Source organism: Bidens hawaiensis, unplaced genomic scaffold (assembly GCF_021521415.1).
Source record: "Bidens hawaiensis isolate Kalapana, Puna unplaced genomic scaffold, B.hawaiensis_p1.1 tig00034252_1, whole genome shotgun sequence".
Taxonomy (NCBI): domain Eukaryota; kingdom Viridiplantae; phylum Streptophyta; class Magnoliopsida; order Asterales; family Asteraceae; genus Bidens; species Bidens hawaiensis.
The window spans coordinates 1-20018 of record NW_027495921.1 but is presented as its reverse complement, the minus strand read 5'-3'; the positions used below and the strand labels follow the sequence as shown (position 1 = coordinate 20018).

Sequence of the window (20018 nt, the reverse complement as noted above, 5' to 3'; positions counted from 1 at the left end):
TCATGGAATTTACCACCGCCGATCTTCATTTGTTCAACCTAACAGTTAATTCATGAAATCCTTGCTCTAGTGCGATTTTTTGGCCCAATCTTTATCTTTTGATTGTGAATTGATAAGATAATGTGATGAACAATCTATAATATATATTAACCAAAACCCTAAAATTCTATCTGTCGCGATGTGGTCGCTCCCCCATTTATTAAAGCCACCAGATTGCTTAATTTTTAAATGGAGGCCTCTTATTGATTTAAGTCAAATTCATGGGTATAGGTCTTACCAAAACCAGATAGCTCTGAAACGGGTTATAACATCTCATTAAATTAAAAATTAATCTTACCAATTATTTGATGTGAAAATCATATAAAACAAGGATATACTAAAATTTAATATCCAATTTAAAAAGGAAAAGATATTATTTATAATTAATAAATGATTTTATAGTAAAAAACATAAGCGGGTCATGGGTCACCAAATCCAAATAGCTTTTAAACGGATTATAACATATCATTTATTTATGAAACTCTTTCATCATCAAACCCTAAATATATTATTAAATTTCTTACAATAAAGAAAATTAAAATCCCAAAAATAAATATTAAAAAAATGAAAAATGTAAAACAACTATTCTCTCAAGCTATCAGATTGCTTTATTTGTAAATGAAGGCTTCTCACACATTTGACCCGAATTCACGGGTAAATGTTTCACCAAACCCAGATAGCTCTTAAACGGGTTATAACATCTCATTATATTAAAAATTAATCTCATAAAATATTTGATATGAAAATCCTATAAAACAGGGATATATTAAAAATTAATATCCTATTTTATTTAAAAAAAATATTATTTATAATTAAGAAATAATTTTATAATAAAGAAAATAAACGGGTAATGAGTATCACCAAACCCAGATAGCTTTTAAACCGGATTATAACATATTATCTATTTGTGAAACCATTTTATCATCAAACCTCAAATATATTAATTATTAACTTTTTACAATAAATACAATTAAAATCCAAATAGACATATATAAATATTAAAAACGAAAATGTAAACAACCCCCGTAATACGGAGGATAAAATCTAGTATAATATAATATGAACCACAAATTTTTATTGATAACTTAAACTTGGATTGAATGAATGAATGATCAAATGTTGCCCTAATTTATACATCACCAAGAGTTACGATAATTAGGGTTGCAACCTTTCAAGATCAACAAAATAGAGACACTTGTTTTTGACAATTACAAACTTGACATGTTGACACTTTAACCCCTAGACTTTACAGACTTGTTTAAGTATAGCTTTAACATACTTTTAACTAATTACACTACAGCCCTTGTACTTCTTGATGACAAGTGATTAATACTTCATTTGTTTTGCAAAGAAAAAAATATATCAAGTTCAGTTGCTTTTACCTTCCAAATTTCAATTGTGCGGCCATGGGCAATACGCTGAAATCCCTTATAAATTTTTAAATGATGGCATCTATATATAAATCAGTCGTCTCCATGCGATGCACCACAAGTGCAAAAAAGTATCGGTTCTTAAAATTGGAGCGTAGAGAGCTTGTGACCCAATGAACTTCTTACAACCCATCCTGGCATGTCCCCACATTCCCTGCTTTAATTTTGCCCATCAATTTTATACATCACCCAAAATATTAACTAAAAGCCTTACTTTAAAGGTCCAAACAAGCCCTTAGTCTTATTGTATTTGGTACCTAGTAGCTAGGTCGGGACCTTTGTTTGAGAACGTGTATTTATCAGTTGTGTTGCATTTGAGGCATTAGGCTTATTCAAATATTGTATTCGTGACACGTAATAAGATCACATCAACCCTTTTTGGGAAGTGGCTTTAGATCTGAGATAGTGGAAGATGAAGCTATCATCTCCTCTTCGTTGAGTGTCATAGGTGGCATATTCCATCTATGTCTCCTTTTTGAATACGTCCTCCTAACAGTTGGTGATGTGATAGGCTCGGAGTGGTAATCTTCGTCATGTTCCCGAATAAAGTGAACTGATTGTTCGATATCCCAAATTTTCTGTTCAGTGACGTGAGTTATCTGATAGAAGACACATAATTGATCAACAAATCCACATGCAGTGGTCGAGTATAATAAGATGCATATAATTTTGAGGTTGATTTAACCGTTTCTTGTTGACTGAACAAGAAGTCATATAAATTTGGCAGATGAAAAATTAAGATGTATGAACCTTAGGAAGAAAAACACGAGCATCAAACCCTATTAAAAAAATATGATATTTGATGATGATGATATGCAAGATTTTGTTGTGTATTAGGATTGTCTTATCGATCATAAAGGTACATTGATGATGATCTGCAAGTGAAATTAGATATGCAAAATAACGTCTCATATGACATGCATTTAAACAATGTATAATATTATGTTCATGAGTATGGTTAAATCTACCGTATTCAGAAAGACTAATTCTACAGGTAGTTCATTACAACACATATATACAAGTTTGTATCTCTTCTCAAACGGTATATGCCATCTTTGTCTTATCTTTTGAATGTAATAATAGCATGCATACTATATTAATGTTACAAAACCTCAAACTTTATACTCATAAGAAATCTACTTTTTTTAGATGTATGAAATAAAAAACTTTGTCTCGTGAATGAGTGCTGTAAGACTGTAAGAGGGATTCTTTATAATATGACCATAAAATGGTCATTTTCTTGATCATCTCTATATGAAAACTAGTTATTGTAACAATATATATACTTAGCTTGTGTGTGAACACAATTTTGGCCGATATTGGTTTCTATAGTTTAGATCGAATCTAAACTTCAGATTCATATACATAAAAACAATTAAAATAACATAAATGAACTATGCATAATGATAAATACTATTTTAAAAGTAGAAAAAGATATGATGTGTACAAAATAAGATAAGAGAATGAAGTACCAGTTTGTCATCTTCAAGAAGGATTCCCTTGGAGAGTATGTTGTAGATATCCTTTTTCCGCATTGTGGAGTAAATTTCTGGAGACCTCGAAAACTCATGAAGTATATCTTCATACGTTCTGTCCAGTTTAGCCTTCCGTATTTCATAAGCCTCCTACATATTAATTAAAATATTAAAAACTATGCACAACATATCTAAGTTTTGCTATTTCCATTTGAATATTTGATTTATCTTAGACATTGAAAAATAAAAGAGAACAAGGACAGGGTTTCAAGTGAGCATCACACTACAATACTTTACTGTCTATTCATACATGGAAACAAAGACTAATTTGTAACGTTGTGAAAACTTACTTGAAATTCCAAAGCTTTCTGAAGTTGTGCAACCACATCGCTAACTGTGGGTCGTTCTTCTCTCTTTTCATGTAAGCATAAAAATGCAATCCTTTGAAATGCAGCAAATGATTTTAGCAAAATGTGTTTCTTTATGCCCTCAAATACTATCTCCTCAAGTCTTGCGGCTTTAAAGTGGCTTTTAACAAAATCATCTATAAATGAATTGCGACCTTTGACATCCTCTAGACAAGCGGACCTCCAGCACAAGATTTCAAATAAAATCACACCAAATGAGTAAATATCAGATTCTTTGGTTAATATATGCGTTTCCATATACAATGGGTCACAATAGCCAGTCGAGACTACAACATCATTAATGTCATACTCTATTTCCTTATCTGCGGGACATGTTAAGGCAAGCTCAAATCCACAAATTTTTGCTTTCCTATCATCTGTTAGTAGAATGTTGGAACCTTTTATGTCTCTATGTATCACCACATCTTGTCCCATATCCCCTCCATGAAGAAACTTCAACCCCTTTGCAATATCAATGCATATCTTAAGTCGTTTTGTCCATGAAAAAGTAGGATCATTTAAGTACATACTAAGACTTCCCTTAGAGGCGTTCTCATAAACAATGATTTTTTCTTCCATTTCTTTACAATAGCCGACAAGACCGATGATATTCTCTTGTTTATACTTGAAAAGAACTTCAAATTCTTTCAAAAAACCATATTCTTTGCAGGTAAACCGTTTAACAACAACTTTCTTATGTTTGTTATTGTCTTGAAGTGTTCCTTTGTACAACAACCCATATACTCCTCTCATAATGCATTTGTCATCACTGAAGTTCTTCACGCCCAATTTTACGTGTTCAAGTGAAATTTTGAGGGTTTTCATCCGGGTTTTCTGTGTATTATTGAAAGTATGCTGATTTGAATAATATGTTCTAACAGTAGAAACTGAACAGAATTAAGTGCAAACCTTAGTAAAAACTAAAGAGAATTAAGTGCAAACCTTACTGTATGTAATACACAAAAATTTCATGTAGAATTTGTGCATTTAAAAAACATATATAAACCATGAACAATAATTTTCGGAGTATAGTTCTCTAAATAAAAATAAATAATAGTTATGCTTTATATATAAACTGTGCTTAGGTTTCTGAAATAGCATAATGCTCTATTTACCACTATTGATAAGGAATACAAAGAAAAGTCTTTTCTAGGCATAGCCTCAAGGACAATAATTTAAGATATCGACTTACTTGAAACTGTAATGCTTCCTTAAGATCATTGATGACGACTTCAATTGTTGGACGCTTGTCTTGATTTCTTTCCAAACATCGATATGCAATTTTTGAAAATGAATCTAAAGAATCATGAGTGGGTCTTACTTTTAAAGTTAAACCGAGTTCAGAAGCTTCATCCATCGTGGTAGGATCTAACATTTCTTTTATTGTTCCCTTTTGAAAGTGTCTTTGTGCAATGGGTGCAAGCCCCTTGTCATTTTCCTCCATGTAGGTTTTATCATAAGCCAATTTCCCAGAGAAGATCTCAAATTAAACTACCCCAAAGGATTATATATCTGATGCTTTTTTCAACCTACCTGTCCTAGCATATTCTGGATCCAAGTACACTTCTGTGCCAGCAATAGTTTTTGCGTTGATGGTGCTCGCCTCCTCAAGATTCCCAGAGTGAACTTTTGAGAGCCCAAAGTCAGCAATTTTGGCCTCCCAATTCTTACCCAAAAGAATATTGGCACTTTTAATATCACGATGTATAATCCTACTTTTGTCCTTCATGTATGTGTGAAGGTAATTCAATCCATGTGCAATATCAATGCACATCTTCAGACGTTGTGCCCACGTAAGACTAATGAGCTTATCGGTACTTCCCAAATACTCATCCAAACTTCCATTGGAAGCATGCTCATAGACAAGAAGCATTTCTCTACCTTCAACACAAACTCCAAGAAGAGACACTATGTTAGGATGCTCACATTTACGGAGCTCATCAAGTTCAGCAAGGAACCCTTCTTTTCCTTGGTTGTCTTCCCTACTCAATATGCGCTTTATAGCTACAGTGTAGAGAATTTGAGGAGAATCGCATTTACTCTTCATTTTTATTGCCCAAGAACTTCTAATATGGATATTACTGAGTTCTGCTTTGTAGAATGCACCATACCCACCTGTGCCAATAAGATATTTTTCATCAAAATTATTTGTGGCCAACCGTATTACCTCAAGTGGAATCACAATTTTTTCTTGCACCTACAACAATTGATGGGGAAAAGAGAGTACTGTAACTTATGCATGCAAGAAAAGGGGAAAATGAATTCAAAATTAAGAAATTATGTCATTTATTCTTTGTTGATCCTTTTCTAGAATCTCTAGAAAATTTATATTAAAGAAATGGTTTTCTGGTAGTGGGAAAAAGTGTCAATGAAAATTAAGGTAGAGTTGAACCGCTAGTAGTCATGTTCTAGCACATCTTCAGTGTTAAAACATTCACTACTGAGAATCCCAAAAAAAGCTGTATAAGGCTACATAAAGGCTAGGAAAAATAACCCTTTTTAGTTACATTTACTTACCTGTATGTGATTTTGGTGAGAGGACGACCGAAATTGACTTGGGATAGAGGACGACCGAAATTGACTTGGGATGAGAGGATTAGGCATGATTTGATAGACCTAAACCTCTCCGAGGACATGGTTGAGGATAGGAATTCGTGGAGAAGTAGAATTAAAGTTAAGGATTTTTAGAGAGAATTGAATACCTTAGGGCTTAGACTTAACTTATTTAGGTCACATACCATAATGGTATTTCCCTTACATATTTTATTATTATTATTATTAGCTTTTATATTGCGGTTAAACTGTGACCTTATTATTAATATTATTATAATTAGTAGTAGTTTTTTATATAACTGTTAAACTTTGATTTCCTTTTTTTTGCTTCATACACATTTTCTTAGAGCCGAGGGTCTCTCTGGAAGCCACCTCTTTATTCCTTTGGATAGAGGTACGGTGTGCCTACATCCCACCCTCCCCAGACCCTACCTATAGCTCTGCTGTCGGTGGGATTTTACTGGGTATGATTGATTGATTGATACTTACCTGTATGTGTAATGCCTTCTCAAGGGACTTGATGACAACTTCCAACGTAGGACGCTCGCTTGGAGTTTCTAGTGCCAAACATTGATATGTAATTTCTGTAAATGTATCTAAAGAATCTTGAGCTTCTTCCATTATCCTAGGACTTCCCATTTTCTTTAGTTTTCCTTTATTAAAGTGTCTCTTTACCATGGATGCAAGCCCATTGACATTTCCCGTCATATTAAATTGATGATCAACCAACCTCCCGGTTAGGACCTCAAATAAGATTACTCCCAGAGAAAAAATGTCGTCTACAACAAGTCTTTGGCCTGATTGCCCCAAAGATGTAGGGTATGAGCTGAATTCCGATAGCCTAAAATCAGCTATCTTTGCGGTCCAATTCTCATCAAGAAAAACATTGGCGCTATGCATTACTTCATGTATCATACTTGGTTTGCGCTTCATGTTTTGAAGGTACTTCAACCCATGCGCAATATCAAGGCAAATGCGTATTCGTTGCTCCCAAGTAAGATTAGTCCTGTTACTAATTCTTCTCAAATAATCATTGAGGGTTTGTTTATAAGTCCATTCGAAAACAAGAATCATTTCAGAATCTTCATAACAAAAGCCATAAAAGGAGAGTAGGTTGGGATACTTACAAATAGTAAGCATTTCAACTTCTGCAAAGAAGTCTTTTGTTGTTTTCTCATTATCAACACAGATGCGTGCAATAATTACTGTCTTCTTTGGCAATTCCGCTATATTCTCCCCTTCTATTGTCAACACATTTTCCCAGTTGAAATGGTTTAGCTCTGCTTTATACACCTTATCATATTTGTGTGACTTGATGCGGTACGTATCTGCAAAATTATCCGTCGCCAGCTTTATTTGTGTGAGTGGAATCTTCAAGCGTGCAAAGTCTTTCTGTTGCACCATGTGTGCTAAGAAAAAAAACAGGTGTTCAAGGCAATACATGGTAGTAATTAAGAATAAAAATGAAATTATAAAAGAAAACCACTAATATATTTAGATTAGTAAAAAGCTAATTAAAAATTATAACAAAAAACTTTACTAATATACATCCAAAGACTTCATCATACGTAGAAGGCGTGTATATTAAGAGATCTCTAAACTCGAAGTGACCATGAAACGTAGTATATAAGGGGGTGTTTGGGATTGCTTATTTTCACCAACTTATAACTTATTAACTTTTTGAAAAGTAATAAGGTGTTTGGGATTGCTTATATTGTGAAAGGAAAAGTTTCATAAGTTACAATGTTGTAATTTATTAACTTAATGAAAAGTTATAAGGAGGTAAAATAAGGAATCCCAAACACCCCTAAGTTAGACATGTAATGGGTCGGACCTACTGAATCGCAAACCATACCTGTGCATAGACCAGATTTTAGAAAAGAAACTTATGTTCCAAAATCTCATTTATGAATTCATTAAATTGGCATTTGCAATATGTATATTACATACACTGATCTAAAAATGATTTAAAACAAAACTATAGAAGGATAGTGTTTGATCAAAATGTTAGTTTGTTTAGTGCTACAATCTTATAATTGAGGAACTGCAAACAAAAGTAAAAAGAAAATCAATTCTAAAACAAACCTCATATCTAAAATTACTTTTATAAAAATTTCCTTAAACTAAAAGTTCGTTGGATATAAATGGAAAAACGAAGTATTATGAAAGTGCATACAAGATTTTCATGTTTCCATTGAATCTCAAAAGCTTCTTTCAGTCTTTTCAAAATATATGTGTGTTGCTTATCAGGTTGTTCCTTCAAGCAATAATAGGCTATGTCTGAGAAGATGAGCAGTGACTGCGGGTGCATTTGTTGCCTTAGACTTGGATCAATGATATCATCCAGCTGCTCATAATGGTTTTTCTCCATTTTAGTTAGATAATAATCGACATCTTTAGCCGTTGCTTTCCTCCCATAAAGCACTTCCAACAATGTCACACCAAAAGCATACATAGGGTTTGTTTTGTCATACGAGTTGAATGCAATAGAAATTTGTACCTTGGCTTCCCAATCTTTATCTATCAATACTTTAAAGCCCTTCATATTATATCTTCTTGTGTTATTATCATTATAACAGTATGTCAATGCAAGTGCAACACCAAAACATATTTGCAGTCTTTGCAACCATGTGAAGAATGTTGGATCACTTAGATGTAAGTCGAGACCTCCGTTAGTTGCATGCTCCATAACTATCATCCTTTCATCTTTATCACCACAAAAACCAATAAAACAGACGATATTTCTATGCTTGACACCAGAAATTATCTTAATCTCATCATAGAACTTGCGTGCATCACTCCTATACTCAGAAAAATGACCAAACTTTCGTATAACAACATTGATGCTTACTTTGGACCGCAAGAGCAATACTCCTTTGTAAACATCTGCCCCTTCGCCATGTTTTAATAGATTTTCTTCAGCAAAATATTTGGTAGCGGTTACTATATCTTCAAATGGAATCCGTAACGAAGCAAGCTTTGCATCTAAAGAAGAGATGGTGTTTCTGTATAATAACAAGAGAAGGCCAACAGAATTATGAGTGTGAAGAAAGACAATGACACAACTCGATAAAAGCAGGTTATATAGGGATTGGTTATTGCTAAAAATGTTTAAATTCATGAGAAGCACCCAGGAGATGCAACGTGAACTAATGGGCGAAGGATAAATGTGTCCAATGAAATTATAAAAATCCGGGCATCGAAGTCACAAATCCTGATGCACTGGTTTTATGGGTAAATGCACTGTTAAAAAACCCTATCCCGTGGTTGTTCGCACCAAGTTCAAAACACTTTCAAAAAAGCTCTTTTTTTAATATAACAATATCATACTCGAATCATAAAACCAAAATTTTTTATTTTGTAGAATAAATTAAAAATGTATACGTGCTATTAAAACGATGAAGCAAGGGGGTCAACAGTCATTGAATTGGTATACGTACACACGGCAACACTCTTTTATCTATGTCTTTGATTTGATTTGACCAATGGTTTAGATTTCTTTGCACAGATACTTTTACTTTCTCACTAGTTATACTAAGCGATATTTTAAGTTTCTCAACTCAACCTTCACATGAGTAACAAGAGGCAGAGAGAATAATTAATCAGAAAAACTTAACTTAGGTTTATGAAATGGTAAGTGTGAAGAAAAAGATAGACAAGATATATTGTGTTTGGAGAGCAGATCTATTAATATTTAAAAGCAGGGAGAATAGAAATCTGATGAAGACAATAGTAACTAGTAGTAAGGTTTTAAATAGATTTTAGTTTAGATCACGGGCAGCTCAACCGGTATGGAAGTTCAAAGTGAGTTAAAATATAAACCCTTTTCAAAAGAATTTTTCCTTTTAAAACAACCTAATTTCGCACTTTCAATTTCAGCTTGACATGAAAAAATATCAAGTTAGCCTAAACAACTACTAAACTAATAGGCAGAAGTCACAATCTAGCAGCCCTAGCAAATGCAAGTCTCAAATGAATCAACAAATAGTTAAAATAGCAAAGCACCAAGATGACTTAAAAATTAGAATGCTCTCACCTTTAGCTGTCTAGTATGTGCGCAATCTGATTCCAGTAACTGCAAACAAGACTTCAAATACTGGTATTTAAATGAATGAGAAGTTAGTTAAGGCCATTTCAATATTTTTTTTCTTGGTCTCAATTCAACATCAAGCGTCCGAACTATGTGAATACTTGTGTCCCAAATCGAGTTCTCACTTGTTCGTCAACTAAAACTATACGAACTCCAGCATGCTCCAAATAAATTCAAAGGGGTATCCAGGGGTTTGTCCAAGATACCCCTCAACTTTCACGGCCGTCAAAATGTAAAATTAGTGCAAATTTTTATTCTTCTATGTTATGTATGTGGATACCCCTAGCAAATACTAGGAGACCTGGCTCCAAAAGGTTTTTTGGGATATCCTGAAGTTTCTTCTAAATCCGCCAAGGGGAACCCACAAGGGTTTTGTGACTTTTGTCATTGAGAAAATGCAAAAGAAAAAAAGAAACGTAGGATAACTAATGAAACTAAGGAATCACAAAATAAGAAACCAGACAGAGAAGTAACTTAACAAAAATCAAGGGACTAACATAAGCATTAAACCACCATATATCCTTGGCCCATCTCCATTTGACTATTGCAATCAACAGAGAAGTTTTCGGATACCTGTAAAGATTAATATTCTGTACTTCGATTCTGATTTGTAAGAATTCATTGTAAACTTCGATAATCTGAGAAAACAAGAATTGGAAACTGGGAAACCCTTTGGTTTCATCGTTTCAAGCAGGTCTGTAACTAAATCTACTGAAGTGTTGACATTGGCCCAACTGCTCAGAGCCCAACCATGCATGTATATTATACGTAAGGGTTCTGAACCAAAACCGGCCCGCTCCATAGACCAGTTTGAAACCGAACAAACCGCCGGTTTGTAATCGGTTTGAGATCTCTTCCATGAAACCAGTTTCAAACGGTTAAGACCGAACCGTTTAAAACGGTCTATTGGGCCCTTGTGTTAGACACAGGGGAGGCCTTGAGGGTGGACAATGTAGGCGTCCGGCCTAGGCACATGTTTTTCTAGGGCACGAAAATTTTAAAAAATTCCGGATATTATATATTTAGAACACCTGAACTTTTATAAGGCCACTATTTTGCTAATTGTTATGTTTATTGTTAGAACTTTAATCGACATTTAAAAGAATAATACTTTACATTATTTAGTTTGTTAAGGCTGAAGGGACATATTTTTTTTGCTCGGCCGGGATACATGAATTCTCAAGGTTGGCCCTGCTTATAAAGTATATTTCTCTATAAGATTGAAGGTTCTATTTTTCATAGAGTAAACTATCATTTTCGTCCTTGTGATGGTTTAATTACCAAAATACCCTCAATAATAATATCTTTTTTGATTTCTTTTTATTGTCATTGTAGTTCAACTATCATTTTCGTTTGCTTAGTTTTGCTAATTCTGTTCAAAATGTTTATTTCTACCATTTCTGTCATTTTGATTTCTTTTGCTTGTCATTTCAGTCCAACTCAATATCCTCGTTAGTTGTTTTCTGTTAAGTGATGATTATAATACCAAAATACTGTCAATAACACCCTCTCTAACAGAAAAGGTTAAAATAAAAAGTTTCATGAGAATAGTAAGAAGGGAATAAAATTTGAAGTTAAAAAACCATGTGAGTCTATCTAGGAAATTATATAGCCTAAATTCTAAATCTTAGAAAACTATTTAGTATTTTAAAAACTACTAATCTCAACCACTATGTTCTAGCTCCAATGGCCTAGATTTGTTCTTACTCTTCCTAAAAACTATTTCTTTTTACCTTAACCCACCCCCGTTCTAATAAATAATATATCTCTATTAATATTATATATTAATAACTAACTTTTATCCACCGTATTACGGGGATTGTTTTAGATTATTTGTTTATAATATTTATATATTTTTGTTTTACATTATTCGTTTCTAATGTTTATATATTTTTTTGGATTTTAATTTTGTATTGTAAGAAAGTTAATAATATACTTAGGGTTTCACAAATAAATGATGTTATAACCCGGTTTAAAAACTATCTGGGTTTGGTGAGACCCATGACCCGCTTATTTTTTTTACTATAAAACTGTTTCTTAATAATATCATTTTTTTTAAATCGGATATTAATTTTTAGTATATCTCTATTTTGTAGAATTTTCATATCAAATATGTTATGCAATCGATATCACCGATACATCACCGATAGGTCACTCGGTGAAATATCAGTCAAAATATCAGTCAGAATATCGGTACCGATAATATTAGCGATACTGACCGATGTTTTACCGATATTTGACTGATATTTGACCGATATATTATCGATATTCCCGATATCAGAGTTTAAGTCTTAATTATCAACTTTTAGTGTTCAATGTTAGTATTTTAAGTCTTAATCAATTCTTATTTGCTACAATTGTTAGTGTTTTGCAAGTTGCAAAAGGTTAATTTGTTGACAGTAGGAGACTATACAGATTTATTAGTGTTAAATTGCTATATGTAGAATTTTACATGATATTAAAATTATAGATATCCCAACGACATCTCACTGTGATAACCGATGTCTCAGATATCGGTCCTTGGCCGATATCCGATATTTTTCCACATTAACTGCTTAGCAAATATGTAAAGCCTATTTTGATGCTATAAGTCTTTTCTATTTGTTAGCTAATTATCAGTTATATCTTATGCTTTCGTTTATTTTGTCAAATGTATGGTTGGGCCAAGGCCCTTTGACGTAACCAAGCCTATTGGGCCTTATGAAAATAATATGGGAATGCATGAGACTTGCACTATAAATTGTGCAAGCTTCTCATGCACACACACGCTTTTGGAAAAACTCATCTCAACTACTCTCACTTTTCTATACCTTATCCACTTATTTCCTTTTATAGCAAATAACTTAAACCCCAAGAAGATCTGAGATCTAGCTCAGTTGTAAATGGTTTCTGCTATCCTTCAACTTAGATTAATCCAAGAACAAGTTGTTAGATCCGTTTTAGGGACCTACAAAATATTTGGCGAGATTAATTTTTAATTTAATGAGATGTTATTACCCGTTTAAGGGCTATCCGGGTTTGGTAAGACCCATACCCGTGAATTCGGGTCAAATGCATGAGAAACCTTCATTTAGAAATAAAGCAATCTGATGGCTTGAGATGAAATAAGGATCAACAGAGAGCTTTTAAAACTTTCGCTTATATATTTAAGTTCTATCAAATCCCAACCCCCGATTTGCTTAAATACAAACCCCACCGTTCCTAGTTTGTGGTTTCTTATCAGAGCAACAATTTCAAACGAAGAACGTTCCAACAAGCAATCTTTTGATCTGCATCCTCCATTATCTTCAGCACTCCAATTATGAAAAAAAAAAAGTTGTCATTTTATCCACTAAAAACAAGATTCAGTAGATGAGTGGGACGAGACTATGTTCATTACTAGGCAAATTAGGGTACAGATTCAAATGGTTGTTTCAGTAAGAAATGCACGTCCTATGCTCGATTGGCTCTGCTCCGGCATCCATCCCTCCAACATCCTCTCCCCCTCTGATCTCTCACAATTATGTATATTTTCTTGGGGAAAACATGAGTTTAAAACACATAATATTAAGAACACAACATGGTATGATGACCCCTAACCCATCAACGAAGATCAAGTTTTTTTTTTATTTGTTATTATATTTCTTAACACACTTTCTATGAAACCTAACCCATCTATTTATACTAAAATAAATCATACTAATCCTATTCAAACAAAACATAAACTTAACATAATTAAACTCAAACTCAAAACTCCTAACAGCTAGACTAGATAAACTAGCAAATAAATCAAATAAACTAAAGAGATAATTCTAAGCATTCAAACTAAAACATTTCCACTTAACCTTTTCGCCTCTTTCTTTTAACTTGTTTCAAAATTAACTTTCAAACAATTTGAAGCCAACCCGTATTGTACCCCCTACCAAATAAATTCTATGTTGGCTGTCTGTATATGTACATTGACTCTATATAACAAACATAGTTTTACTCAAGTTATATATAAAATCCAAGAAATTTGTTTTATCAATTTGTCAACATTATAACCTTGATATTGGTCCAAGTCTGTTTAAATACAATAAATAGTAGCTTTAGAAGATGCGATGTGTACCTATCATGTGACTGGTGCGACATAAACAAGTTGGTATTTGTTGTTTTGTACCCTACTGGTTATTTGGTTTTTATTGAAGTAAACAAATCAGAACTGTCGGAACTAAAATGAAGAAAAAACAGGAAGAACGTTAAGCGATTTTGGGGTACACATATCGGTTTTCTAGTTCGCAATCACCGAACTCAGTAATCTACTTAATAAAAGTCGATAAAAAGCAATAGAAAAGCTTATCTGTGATGGGTAAAATTTGTCATAAAATAAAAATTTATTAAAAGAGTCAATGATATTTTTAGTTTGAGTTAAATATTTACACTGAACGCTTTCTATATTATATTACCTAAGGTTTCTAAAACCCCTCCAAAGATTTTTACCTGCGTTTCTCTTTCTCCTCTTCACACTAATCAAATTCAAATTTCAAACAGCCACATATCTCTCCGTGATTCAAGGCTCATCATTCTTCTCAACATCATTGAAGAAACGTGGATCTACTCACTGGTAGCAGATCTACTTTCCTCGGGTGTGATTATACTATTTCACCGATGGTTCTTCTGGATCAGTGTTCTTCCACCTACAAAATGAACAGCGCCGTTACTTACCCCTCAGAAAGGGACAGAGGGGTCCTCTTTGGGGTAACCCTCCGGCGTGAGAATCAGTATCTTTGTGGAGAAGATAATAATGTGTGTAAGAGAATCTCCAGGATATTGCTGAATAGCTGAATACCCTCTTGATTGTGAGACTGTCTGTTTGTATGTAACTGACTGTGAGTGAATGTGATTCAATATGATTGAATGTGTTATCACTGCTTGTAACTGTCAATGATTGAGTATGAATGTGTCATCAAAGTGGAGTTGATGCTGTATTTATAGTGCTAGGGTTACCACCGGTTAGGCTCAACCTCGTTGGCTTCCTCCAATCGCACTGCGCCACGTGTCCTCTGGGACACCTGGCGCTTTCTCGTTGGTTGTAATCACGTGGTAACACATGTGTCATGCTGAGTTGTCGACCTTTCATTTGGCAGCTATCAACATCAGCATATTCTTTCTCCTTAAAAAGATGTCTTCTGGAAGGTTGTTTGACGTGCACAATCAAGGTTGCCCTAATCCTGATTGGGATAAGGACGAGGTTGATTATGCGCACGTGTGATATGCGCCCATCCTGAGGATGCGCGAGGTCTTCTCTTTATTCTCACGCGCAGATATTTCATGCGCAGATGTGATATGCACGAGCATGTGATATGCGCCGCGCGCTGATGCGCTGCGCGCATATGTGATGCGCGAGCATGTGTGTCTGGGCAGATGCGATATGCACGAGCATGTGATATGCGCCGCGCGCTGATGCGCCGCGCGCTGATGTGATGCGCGAGCATATGTGTGCCTGGGCATATGATGCCTGAGGATGTTTTGTATGCGCCATGCGCATAGGTTTTGGCTTTGTGTCTTCATAATGTCTTTATCTTGTGGGTTGACCCGCCTTGCTCGGTGTTGAGGCGGGTACATACCTCTTCAAGCCCCCCCAGTCTAATGTGTGTCTTATCTCGCGCGAGCGCGGTAAGATGGATATTAGACTTACTGATTTTTGTCTTTAAATGGGGTTTTGTCGTTTTCCTGGTTGCTTTCATCGTTGCGCGAAGTCCTATCCATTTGGTTGAAAACGAAGGGTTGAAAACGACGGGTCGAACACGTGGTTAGATGGTGGTGACGTGCGCCGTAAACATGTCAGACGTTTCGTGTGCTCGAGGTGCTACAGTTGCCTTTCACGTCCCCTCACACAGCTGTCTTGAACACGTGTCGCGCTCGCATTGGTTAGCATCTGCGAGTGGGGGCGCGTCTCTGCTCCGTGGCAGGTCGGTTACAATTTTATGTCCCCTCAACAGTGTTAGGGACACGTGTCGCGCCCTCGTTGGCTTGCACCCGCGAGTGGGGGCGCGTGAAATCCGATCAGCTGCCACATTTCTCTCTCCTGGGCCTATAAAAGGAGGCCCTTAGGAAATTTTTTATCTTCATCTTCATTGTTGATAATTTTCGAGTTTCTGCCTTTCATATTCTGAATTGAGTGTTTTCATCTTTTCGATTTCTCGATTATCTGCTGCTGCAGTTGTATGTCTGATAGTTCAGACTCGTCTAGCCCCTCAATCACCTCTGTTGCCTCTCGAAGACGCCGTGTGAAATCTGTGGTGATGTCGACATTGAAGCAAAAGGGGAAAGGGAAGAGGGTTGTTGAGACCACATCGGAGGAAGTAGGGAGGACCAAGGCCACCAAAAGGTGGAATGAAATCCTCTGCAAATTGAAGCAGGCCGATCTCGACAACCTCATCGCCTCTCAGGGCTTTCCCACCCTGTTTGGCTGCATGTTGCCTAGGTCCGGGCAAACGGCGGCGGACCCGCCTTCCGGCTATATATCCCTATATAGCCACTTTTTCACCCACTGCAACCTTCGTCTCCCGATGACAAGGTTTGTGGGTGCACTGCTGAAGTTCTATGGGATTCATATATCCCAAGTCCATCCGTTTGGACTCGTGCGCGTGACTCACTTCGAGTTCATGTGCAAATCCCAGCGCGAGGAACCCACTCCTCGGCACTTTCAATATTTTTACAAGCCCAAGATCCAGGACAATTGGATCTCTTTCATTCCTCGCAGTCAGAAGGTGAAGTGCTCCACTGTTTCATTCAAGAGCCTTCATGACTGGTCTGAGAGGTTCTTTTACATAAGGGCTGGTGTGATCCCCATCCGTATGACCATGCGCTCTATCTCTTCTGCGCCTGCGGATGAGGGTGTCCTCAAGAACCCAACTGGCGCCTGGGTTAAGAAACTGACCGCCGAACCATCCCCCGCGAAGAAAATTTGCGAGGAGGCGCTGGTTGGGGTCGGCATGAGTAAGCTTTGGGCCGATAGCGCGCTTGAGCCCGTTATCCAAGTCGACGGGTTGTGTAAGTTTAGTTCATTGGTTTATTTATTTTTTCTGCGCGAACATAATTGTTTTGCTGATATCACTTGATTTGTTTTTGCGCAGTCACCAAGGATTATGTCCTTGCCGCTTATGATGAACAAGTGGAGGGTGGCTCCGTCGCGCTTGGCGCTGGGGAAGTTGGTTTCCCAGATCGCTTCGATGACATGTTCATCCCAGTGGATCTGGAATTTGACTTTGACAGTGACGCGCCTGGTAAGCCTTCGCACTTATGCTCATTCCTTTAGAATATCCAAGTTTATTAACAGTTCTGTTGGTTGTTTTTGTAGATGCGCTTGAAAACTACGAGCTAGAGCTCGCGGAAGAGGAGGAGGAGGAAGAGGAGGCGCCCCTACTAAAGCGCAAAGCTAAGGGGAAATCTGGCGCAGGGGCCAGTAAGAAACAGAAGAAAGATGACACCCCTGTCGCTCATCCCCATGCTCAAACGAAGGGACCTAAGGAAACCCAGGTGTTTACCACAAAGGTTTCTTTAGCTTCTCTGCCTGTGAGAGTGGGCAGACCTCCTGTCCACTTGAGGTATGGTGGCGTCGCCTCCTCCTTTCGCGCGGCTGAAGAGAGAAGCAGTGCCGCGCCTGCAACAGGTATACTTTATTTATCTTCATCTGGCTGAATTGTTATTAAACCTTTCCTCCTTTGAATGTTTGCAGAACCGGCGACGGTAGGAGATGAGCCACAGGCGCCACAAGGTGCTGAGGCTGCGCCGGGGGCTGCTTCGGAGTCCCCTGTTCTACCCTCTGAAAAGGGTAGAATGAATTTTATGGCGATGTTCGCCGCGCGAACAGAATTGCGCCAAGGTATGTTTTGCACACTTGTCTTCTTTATTTTTCCTTTGGATTCAGTCATAAACCATTTTTCCTTGTTGATTTGTTCATAGGAGTTGTAGCTGGCGTACAAGTTGCTGGCGAGACTCCTGGCGCCGTTGGCGGCGCCGCTGGTTCTGGTCCTGCTCCTGCTAGTGCTGATTCTCCCCTTATTGGGGTTACAAAAGAGGAGGAAGCCGTATTGCGCGCCGAACTGGCGGCGTCGAGACCTCCCTCGCCTCCTCCTACGCGCAGCCCTCTCCGCGATGCTGGTTTGGAGCCCCCCAGGTCGCAGGAGAAGAGGCATATTCAAGAAGATGAGGAGGATGAGGGGGCTCAAGCTGAGGGCTCCTTGGGAGACCGCGCCAGCCCTGCGATGCCACAAGTCTTCGCAGCGCATACTTCTGGTGGGGCTGGCGCTGACTTTTCTGCTTCATCCCCGCAGGTATGTTTTAATTTGTTGCTCCGCTGCGCGTTCCTCCATATAAGTATGTTTTATGACTTAGAACATTTCTTGTGTTTTGTAGGAAGGTGACCACGTTTATCGCCCGAGATGGAATATTAATGAAGAAAGTTCCTTCCAATCCATGGGCGTATGCGAGGACTTCTGGGCTCATGCCGTGCCTCCTACTGAAAGGAGGTATCAGGGGGAGCGCACTCGCGCTGACTTGCTCAACGATCACATTTTCGCTGGGTCAGCTTTCTTTGCTGCCTCCCAAGAGCTTCATCGCGATTATATTAAAGTACGCGATGCTCTTGTGGCAGCCCAGCAAGAGGCTAAGGTGGCTGCTTGGAACCTTTCTGATGCTCGCGCACGAGCTGAGAAACTCCAGGCGGAGCTCAGCGAAAATAGAGCAAGTGCCAACACCGCGTATATTAAGCGCGGGCATGAGCTCCAAGCTGCGCGGGAGAAGCAGCAGTTGGCGGAGGCCGAAGTTGCCAAGTACGCGCGTAGAGTGCGTGTCTTGGAACAGCAGGCTGAGGCGCGTGACCAAGCTATCGTCCAGAGTATCACTGAAAAATCATCACTGGAGAGCGAGGTTGCGCGCCTGAAGAGGGAGTTGGCGGCCGCGCAGGCCGATAGAGATGAGGCCTTGGCGACGGCGGCGTCCAGCCAGGAAGCACTTGGTGCTGCGCAGGCGGAGAAAGAAAAAATTTTGGCGGCAGCAGCGTCTGATAAGGAGGAGCTACAAAAGACTAAGGAAACTGTTGAGTTATTAAACTCCCAGGTTCCTGTCCTCGAGACGTCTGTTGCTGGCCTAGCGCAGGATCGCCAATGGCTGTTGTCACAGGGCATAACTCGCTGCGCTTTGGCGATGAAATATTCCGCCGAGTTTCAGGCCCTTGTGATGGACTGCAATGCCGCCGCGCGCTTGGTGGGCCGAGCTGAAGGGTTTACGGATGGGTATGACTATGGCATGTTGAAGAAGAACCCATCCGAGTACCCTTATAAGAGCGATGCGGCCTGCGCGGACATGGCCGCGGTGGGGGAAAAGTACATGAATACTCCCATCCCCATCCTTATGCAGGTACCTTGACCTTAATGAGTTTTACTTGACTAATTTTTCCAAGTGTTTTGCACTCAATACTTTTCTAATGATTTTGCAGATAGCTGCGCTTGCTGACCAGCCTGACCTCGGCGCACTAAAGAAGTTGCTCGATGAATGCGAGAGGGCTGGTGGCGATGATGGTGGCGCGGGGGATGCTGGCCCTACCAGCGGTTCTGGTGCGGCGAAAAAATCTGCTCCTGACACCGTTGTGATCGAAGACTCCAATGAGGAGGAAGAACTTGACTATGGTCAGTTCGGAGATGAGGAGCAGACCGCGCCAGATGCTGCGGGAGATGATGAGGGTGATGAAGCGGCTGACGTCGACGTGGAGACTTGAGAAGCCCTTCATCAAATTTTACATATTTAATTTTTTATACTTGTAATTTGTAACTCATCATACTTGTAAATTTCAATCCAATGGAATGAAACTTGTTTTCTCTTTTTCACATCTTGCGCATTTCCATTCATCTCTTCATGTTTGCTTGTATAGATATAAGATATGCTTGCACGTTAAAATAAGAACAAGGTTGTAAGGAAATTATTCACTTAACCTCTGTTCTATTTTGTTTGTGGTTTCGCAGTATCTTGCTCATGCTGACATGCGCGCTAACTTTTCATTATT

General features: G+C 37.9%; 2 protein-coding genes across 2 annotated transcripts; both read right to left on the bottom strand.

Annotated features, from left to right (window-relative positions):
• Positions 1–3448: 3448 nt before the first annotated feature.
• LOC143585973 (uncharacterized) lies at positions 3449–7308 on the bottom strand. Its single transcript, XM_077067629.1, has 4 exons — positions 6394–7308; positions 4885–5548; positions 3533–4238; positions 3449–3461 (listed from the first exon to the last, which is right to left on the bottom strand). The coding sequence occupies exons 1-4, from the start codon at positions 7306–7308 to the stop codon at positions 3449–3451; spliced, it is 2298 nt and encodes a 765-aa protein (XP_076923744.1).
• A 595-nt stretch (positions 7309–7903) lies between these two features.
• On the bottom strand, positions 7904–8909 carry LOC143585972 (putative receptor-like protein kinase At2g23200; the record flags this gene model as incomplete). Its single annotated transcript, XM_077067628.1, has 2 exons — positions 7904–7948; positions 8081–8909. Coding segments are annotated over 2 exons (874 nt in total), but the record flags the coding sequence as incomplete, so codon positions are not given.
• Between the last annotated feature and the right edge of the window lie 11109 nt (positions 8910–20018).